The sequence below is a fragment of the Rhipicephalus microplus genome, chromosome 8 (assembly GCF_043290135.1).
Source record: "Rhipicephalus microplus isolate Deutch F79 chromosome 8, USDA_Rmic, whole genome shotgun sequence".
Classification (NCBI taxonomy): Eukaryota; Metazoa; Arthropoda; class Arachnida; order Ixodida; family Ixodidae; genus Rhipicephalus; species Rhipicephalus microplus.
Window position 1 is genome coordinate 57,375,335 of NC_134707.1, and position 8,574 is coordinate 57,383,908.

The 8,574-nt window shown below is 46.2% G+C and overlaps 1 protein-coding gene across 1 annotated transcript in view; it reads left to right on the forward strand.

Annotated features, from left to right (window-relative positions):
- Positions 1-8,134, forward strand: part of LOC119165447 (uncharacterized) — a 29,988-nt gene extending 21,854 nt beyond the window's left edge. The window contains exons 15-18 of the mRNA XM_075870219.1: positions 258-330; positions 4,692-4,765; positions 6,305-6,424; positions 7,130-8,134. Of these exons, the coding sequence (XP_075726334.1) occupies positions 258-330; positions 4,692-4,765; positions 6,305-6,424; positions 7,130-7,379 (517 nt within the window). The 3' untranslated portion in view covers positions 7,380-8,134. The remainder of the gene's footprint in view (positions 1-257; positions 331-4,691; positions 4,766-6,304; positions 6,425-7,129) is intronic.
- Positions 8,135-8,574: the final 440 nt, after the last annotated feature.

The window sequence follows — 8,574 nt, forward strand, 5'->3', positions numbered from 1 at the left end:
ATAAGAGACAAATGGTTATAAGAGACACCACTGCGGCTACAGTGAAATACGGGTTGATAAAACACATACATACATGGTACCCTGTTTACAAGAGATCTCGTATAAAAGACAAGAATTGCTGCCTGGAGCATGCCTCTTGTAAAAGGGGTTAGTCTGTAACACGATTCTTACACATTTCAGTGTTGCCTGTGGGCCTATCGCTTTATTTCTTCTATTTTTCTTTTTCCTTCTCTTTCTTTCCCTGTTTGGACCTGCAGTAGGTTTGGCCCTCCGGTGAGGACCAACTACCAGCTGGTCGTCGAGAACCTGAGCAGCCACGTCAGCTGGCAGGTAAATAGCCGACAGCAGCCAATCCGGCATCTCGGAAGTATCTCATTCATTCTCATGCCATCCGAGCTGTGTGCGTGTTGTGCGTGCATGTCCAAGGGCAGCTCTTGTTGCATGCTATTTCAGAGAGCAGCATAAAAAAAAGAAAAATCTGCTGCAAAGTTGTAAGCTCGTTGAGAGCTGTGGGTGGTGGGGTAACGATTCTCGGAAGCTATTAAATGGCGAATGCCTGCTGGAGGTCTCTGCATCTGATGGCGTGTGTGCGGCTGTGGCAATTGTTGCGCGGTTTAATGCGAAGCGTTGTGTGCAGGGCTTAAACTGGTTTTGGAAGGAGCTCTTGCGTTCACGTTCAAGAAGGCCATTTGTAGGGCTGGAAGTTGGAGGGGCAGCAGGAGTGAAAGGAAAGAAAAAAACAAAGGCTATCATATGTGTGTGAAGCTCCAATTGAAAAAAAAAAATGTAGATTCAGTTTGAGAGTTTCACGGGGAACGAGTTCAAAACTTCTTGATGAAGGGTTGGGACGCATGATACCAAGATGGCAAATGGTGGCCGATAGGAGTCTCCGGTGCAAGACAGAAGGAGCTGATGTTTCGTGCGCTTGAGAATTAACCAGAAGGAAGCTTTCTGCTGGTGTTTTCTATTAGGCCCATACAATGAATTTTTTTTTTTGAAACCAGGTAGTATGTATCAAAATGACTGACTGATCATGAAGGAAGGCTATTTGCAAGTTAGGCTATGAAAATGCGATCCAGAAAGAAGCCAAAAGTTGCACCTTTGGTTGTATCATTCCTGAAATACTTGCTGCGCCAGTCTGAAAGAGCATATGGGATTTTGATGGTGCGCAGAAAAAATAACTCGTGTCAAGGTTACCAGCTGTGCGACTTGTGCGCGTGTGGTATTGCAGCTGTTTGCTCGAGTGATGAGGCCAGTTTGCAGTAGGGTGACCGGACGAAGCATTTTAAGTCTTATTTCTTTTCTTTTTTTTAACGTACATTAATCACAGAGGCTGTTGCTAGGCACAACGTCACTGGCTTGTCTCTTTGTCAGTTTGCCGACATTAAATGTAGTGCTTCCTGGCATTACACGTAATTAATAAAGCAAACCAGGGTTAATAACGGAGCTTCTAGTTCAAAGCTGTTGCCTTGTTTCTATTCATAGTAAGTGGTTGCGCTCGGAAAAAAAAAGTCTGGGCTCTCTCAAGCAAGAAGCTGAAGCAATTTTTTACATCAATGCACTTCGTTGGTGCATCGTTCTCAGTGTTTAATATATGAAAGTCTAGGCACCAGTCTTCTTATATGTTACAGTTACCTTTGTCATTAAATGAGAAGTATTGGCCCTCTAAAATTTGTGTACAAATGGCGGTGGAGCTTATGCAGCAACAGCAGCGCAGCCGCACAATGAACGCCGCAGATGTCAATTCCAACTGCATGGGCTCAAAGGTAGATAAGATTAGTCTCTCGCAATTAGGGTGGCCATCTTGTTTACTTAATTGGCCACCAATCATTGAGCTTAGTGCTCATAGATGTAAACGCTTGCTGTTATAATGCGGTGAGCCAGAACATGGCTGAGTGTCTGAGGTCATTTAAAGCGAGGTGTCCTTTGTTGAGGGCAAAGTTTTTCCCCAAGTGCTTGGCTGAGTCCACAGCGCAAGCCTACACATTGTACATAATGCAAAAAATACACAGAATTGAACACATTACTGGGATGTAACTGTGTTGTTAGTTCTGGAAAAGGAATAAATTGGGAGTGTGAGGCTATGAAGGAAATCGGTATATAACACAGGTATATCAGAATCCATTGAATCATGGCGCTTCAAAGAAAAAACAATTTGTCGATGCGAACTTGCAGTCTACAAAAAAAATGAAAACTGATTTGAAGTATTTCAGTTGCTGACTTAGATTAAAAGGGCCTTTCGGCTGCTTGGCCAATGCGTGGACTAGATATGCAACACTCAGCCGTGTTCTGGCTCCCCCTTGGCTTCCTGAGTGACAACTTGTTTCTCTCTCTCTTTCTGTTGCTGCATCACTCTCCTCAACCCCCTCAACCTGCCTACCCTTCCCCCAACAAAAGAAGGTCGCCGTCTGACAGATGGAAGTTGTGTCTAGTGCACTGGCTTACTGCTACGGATGTGGCTTCCACCACAAGCCCAGTGGTGGGCTACAACAGTGTGCCAAGGGATCGTAAGAGCAGCTTTGGCAAGCAAGTTCCGTAGCTCGGGCAGAGAACCCCCTCCCCGCCCGGAGGGCATCGCCCGCGCCGCGCATTGGCTGGCTTCCCACACAACACTCTAGGTGTCAGGGAGAGAGCAAATGCAACACCGGCAGTCACGGATCACTCTGTGGAAGGATGGATGGATTCGCTTCTAAGGAAGGCTGCTGCGGCTTGTGGCTTGGCTACTACCGGCCCTGTAGCGCAGCAGCGGCCGTCACTGCTGGTGGTCTCACCCTTCTCGCTGTGGTGGTCTCTGTCTTTGGTGGTCTCTGTGCGCAAGGGTGGTCACTCTCTCGCAATGGGTGTGCTCTCTCGGTCTCTGGTTGGTGGGGGGGTGGTCCGCGGATCAGTGACCACCCCCGGCTTCCCCCTTCCCCCTGGAAAAGGTAAATCTCCCACCCGGGACGCCGCGCCCCTCGTTACCCCGGCCGGAAGCGCGGCCGGCGGTTGTGGGGGCCGGCGGTCCCTCTCTTTGTGCGTGGGCTGCACTGTACAACGGCTTTTGCTGGGGTAGCTTCGGGAAATGGCAGGTATACGACTACAGGTATTGCGTGAAAAGTTTTAGCGACCTAATCGCGTGTCTAGAGCAAAATGTGGTAGTGGTTACTAGGTGTTTGCTTATTTGCCTCAGTATTCAGAAATCGGCCTTAGCATCTGGCTTTGACTTGACTAGTTAAAGCTCTCGTAATGCCCGATGTGAACAATTGCAAGGTGCTCGTGACATGTCCTTGGGTGCATTCACCTCGAGCGTTAGTCGTGCAAACCATTCACGACTAGTCTTCAAGTCAAGGCACATGTTTGAATACAGGGATTAGACAGACTTGGGGTGATTTAATTAGTGAAACTATTGAGTAGTTATTGCCTTGTATTATACAGGAACAAGCTCGTTTGTACCACTTATGGCGTGAATCCAGGGTGCAGGTCGTAGCTTAAGGGCAATGCACGCTTTCGGACATCAGTCCACATGGGCCATCCACGCATTAGAGCTTACCTTTTATGAGGTGCTTGTGGCGATTGTCTTCCCTATTGTCACATGGATGGCATTTTTATTGTGTTGAGGTGACAGTCCGTGAATCAAAGGTAAAGCTTAATTTCAGTTTGCTGTCGAGTTCTGGGGAGTGTAATGTTCAATCACATTTCAAGTGGAATGTGCTAGGTGGCAAAAGCTTGTGCAATGCAGCCCTTGTTTCACACTGTTTGAGAGATTCCTCTTTAATGTTAAATGCAAAAGGCTTTATGGCCTCTAAAACAGACCCCGAGAGAATGAAAGAACTACCTCTATACACCTTCATCACTCTGCTTGCCTTAAGATTTTTTTTCTTGCACCCTGGTATTTATTCAGTATGCGTTAGTTTTCATAGAACGAACTTCTAGAATGGGAATCCTCCGGGTGTGATAGTTCTAGGTTGTGTGTGCTTTCGAAAGATTGACGGGCACACGTTCAGTGATACGCTTGCTAAAGATAGTCTGTTTTGTTTATGCACCTTAGTTTATGCACATGCGCTTCATAGAAATGCTTAAAAAGTGTAGGAAGGATACCGGCATATGCATACTGTGAATAGCTTCCTTTGTGAGAAAGGTGGTGCGGCTTTTTTTGCGATTGATCACATACTTTTGCTGGTGTTCCACTTTGTGCCGGAGAAAAGAAACTGCGCCTGTGAATTGCATTGATCGGGTGCCAATTAATGAGATTGCCACGGCAGGTGCCTGTAATCGCTTGTGAACGTACGAAGTTTCAACAAGAGCGGTTGAGATGCAGATCCCAGTGTAAATGTAATTGCGACTAGATTTACACGCAAGGTTCCTCGTTTCCAAGACTAGTTATGGATAAAGCCTTGTGGATAGGGAACTGCGCGAGGCAGCTGCAATCTTCGTAATGTGATGCTAGCAGAGCTTCTTGGTCGACTAGTACTCTATTTCTAATTGTTAGTAAAGTGTATGACGAAAAGGACTTGTGGATTATTGCAGTGAAATAATAATGGCACCTAGCATTTTCTTTTTTAAACCTAAGCTTACTGAAAAATGTGTCCCGAAAACAGAAAATGTTTATGTCCCATTTTTGACTCCATATGTGCATTCTTTGCTCTCCCTTTCCTGTCCTCCTTACCCTCTGCCCTTTCCTTCCATGGTGGACGTTCCTCCCGATTTCGTAGGACTTGAAAGACTACATGCGCCAAGCGGGCGAGGTGACCTTCACTGATGCGCACAGCAACCGGCCGAACGAAGGGTACGTTCCAGTCATAAACTGTGGCGTCCGTAACATTGCCCCTCCTGGTGTATTTTTAAAGAATGATCCACCTTAAAATACTTCAACGTAGGAACTTCGATCTGTCTGTCCGTCTGCTGTTGTCTCTCTAACGATTCAGCCACCCGGCAAAAAAAGTTTAACCCAGTATTCAATGATCTGGTATCTACGCCCGTACTTGTGAACATTGTTAATCAAACAGAAAATATTAGCGTATTTGAGGAGCAACGTTGAAACAGTTGAACCCCTTTATAAGAGGCACTGATATTAGAGACAAAAGGGTATAAGAGACGTCAGTGTGCCTACAGTAAAATATGAGTTCATAAAAAAAAAAGGCATATGTGGTACCCTTATAAGAGACCCTCATATAAAAGACCAGAATTGCTGCCCGAAGCATGTCTTTTATAAAGGGGCTCGACTGTGCGGAAGTTTTAGGTAATGTTTCCTTGTTAAGGAAATGTATAGGTTAGTAATTCTGAAGACCACTGTGTTTATTATGTTGCGCTGACAATGCGACGTTATGAACGAAAAAGCAAGCGTTTCCTACACGTCTGACACTGTGCTGCCACCTACCTGTAATTCTCCATTCTAAAAAATAACTAGTTTCTTCACATTACTGCCAGATGGTGCCATATTTCTAGCAGCACTCGCCGATGCGTTCGTTCGGAACGTTGCAGAAATGTTTTTTTTTTCTCCTGACAACAACCTTTGCAGGAAAGCATGCAGATGTGCGGCCAAATATTTTGGCTCTAAAATCGCTCCTAGGGTGTACATTCAACAAAATTCTCACCTTTGAGGTTGGCTGTTCTTGCTTGCATAACTGGTAGCTTCGTAGGGGTGGGTATTTGGAAATAACCTGCTAGCTTAAAGCACTAGATTTAACTAGGATGGAGGGGGGGTGAGGGAGTTTAAGCACTAAATTTAACTAGGATGGGGGGGGGGTGAGGGAGTTTATTTGTGTCCACGCAGGATGCGATTCAATGAAGACTAAAAGCAGATATGCTTGGTACTTGAATTAGGTGCAGTGCTGACCCACAGGTCGCGGTATCGAATCCCGACTGCGGCGGCTGCATTTCTGATTGGAGGCGGTAATGCAGGCCACTGTGCTCAGATTTGGGTGCACGTTAAAGAAACCCAGGTGGTCGAAATTTCCGGAGCCCTCCACTATAGCGCCTCTCATAATCATATGGTGGTTTTGGGACGTTAAAGCCCACATAATTGATCTCCACATAAGCCATAAATTGATCTTGGACGTACACCTAGGAAGCGTATGTTAAAACTGTAAAGTTATACAAGCATGCTGGCCATTGTGGAAACACTTCAGACAAATTACTTGGGGCAGTGCGAGTCCTCTCAATGTTTTCAGTTTCAGAAGTTCACAATCTTCTAACAAAAAACAGATATGGCTACTCTATGCTCCAAGTGGTCAAAATATGAATGGCATTTTTTTTTCCCGGCTTCTTGTACTGTTCTGCCCTTTGGACAACCAGATAGTGATTCCTTGTCCTGTATTCTGCACAGGCTTGTCGAGTTCTCCAACTATGCGGACATGCGGAATGCCCTTTCCAAGCTGGACAACACTGACCTGAGTGGTCGCCGGATCAAGTTGTACGAATCTAAGAAGAGCCGCGCGTCAAACAGGTAAACGTTTGGCGGTCGGCCTGTCTTGCCTGCTGCAGTATGTTTGTGCATTAGCTAGTCTGTGTGTAGAAGCCGGGGTGTATATGTGCTTTTAACAAAAAAAAAAACTCACTATTTGGGCCGTTTTTCCCGCTGCGAGCGGAAATCGTAATCTGGCTCGCCTGCATTTCTTTTCTTGAATACTGCAGTCCTTGCATTCCTACTGAGGTTGCTCTGCAAGGCTGTTTCTTTGCAGTGGCATGTTACGACTCAGTGTGTGACAATAAAGCAAAGAAAAGCTTGTGGGTAGACCTGTAGTAGCAAAAATGATGCAGCATGTACACACCCTTTTCAGGTTTTTAGTGTCCTCTGTGCAGTCAGCAGCCATTGTAATGTTTTAGATGAGGGGGTCGGAATAACTTGTTGTGCTTATGAAACTGTCTTCTGACTCGAGAGCATTTGAACATGCTTTGCTGGCAACTGGAGTCATCAAAAATGCAGCAGTCGGTTTCTAACCCTGGAATGTCTTAGCTGCTGCATAGTTCCTCTGCCTTCATCAAGTAAAACATGTGGATTGGCTTTGGGGTGATCATGCGTGCTTGCTTGTGTTCGTTTTCTGGGCTCGTTTCTTTGTAATTTGGGATCATAGTTGTCCTGCAGCGGGAATGCCGTGTACATTTTGGCGACAAAAACCCCAATGCTCATGCATAACTTCTCATTTTGCAGGTCCCGCTCAAGGTCCCGCTCCCGATCTCGTTCCAGGTCCCGCCGCTCGACCTCGGACTCACGTTCGCGCTCCCGCTCCAGGTCCCGCTCTCGCTCCCGGTCAGCGTCCAAGTCCCCGCCACGCAGGAAGAGCCGCTCCGACAGCCCGCGCAACCGCTCCCGCTCCAGGAGCCGGAGTGGATCGCCACCGCAGCGGCGCCACTCGGCCTCCAAGTCGCCGCCTTCCAAGCGGAACAGCCCAGACGACTGAGCTCGATGTCGGGCCCTTTGCATTTCTCTCCTCTTTTTTTTTTTCTCTCACTGCGAGCAACGAAACCATGCTTCTCGCTCGGCAGGCTGCCTTTATTTTTGATTTTCTTTCTCCTCCTTTCTGTGCTCTCGTCTTTGTCTTCATCGTGGATTTCTCATGCATGCCACCCCATATAATGAAGCTTGCCAAGCTTTTACCATTGTGTCGTCTGCTACCAATCTTTGCCACCTGTTTTGAGAGGGTGATGAAGTGGAAGCTTATTGTAGCACAATGTGAGAATTCTATCTTTTAATTCTCACAAAGTTGGATCTTGCCATCAGCACAGGCATTGAGGGGCCCTTGTGTTGGGTGTTTTTGTATTGGAACTTAAAAAGAGATCGTGTGGAGGTGGTACTTGTGCTTTGAATGAAAACTCTAGCCGCCCACCTGTTCTACTTTTCTCTCTCGAATGCGGTAGCAGCTATTGCGAACAAAGGGAGGAGGTGATGCATATTCCCACTTGTACTCGTCTTCGGCCCATTTCACTTCGAGTTACCGCACCGAAGTAATCGCACTTGAAGCAGCCGTACAGTGTTCCAGTATTTTTCTCACTAAGTGTTTGAGTATATATGCAATTGTGCATTTTATTTTTAGTTGATTACTAAAGGCTCTTTATGGGCAAGGTGTTGATTTATCTTTTGTAAAGACGTCATTGGTTGAACCATGAAATGTGTTACTTTCTTTGTAAGATTTTTTTCCAAATGTGTAATAAAGTATCTCCCATCAAAAATATATTTTTGCTTCGATGCATTTTAGGATGTGTGCTGTTGTGGCACTTGGGCATTCTGATGGTATCGACTTGAAAACATGTTAACGTCGGAGGGTGGAACAGCTGTGCCACTGTGCGCTGTACTGTGTTGCAGCGCCCGAATTTAGCCTCGGGTGCACGTGCGCCATAACTGCAGACAATGGTGGGAATGGCGCGTTAACCCTTTTTTCTCTCAATGCGTAGAGACTGCAGTGATAGAAGTGCTGCTTCAATTGCTCCAAAAGAGAAATGCTGCTCCAAACAGCAATTTTCGATAGTAATTCCTCCAACCCTGCTCCGAAATGGCACCGAGAGAATGAGAATGATGAACTCTTACTGTTCGACTACTGAAAAAAATCTGCGCTATCATCCCAGTGTGCAGCATTATAAGCTGCGATGTTGATGCAA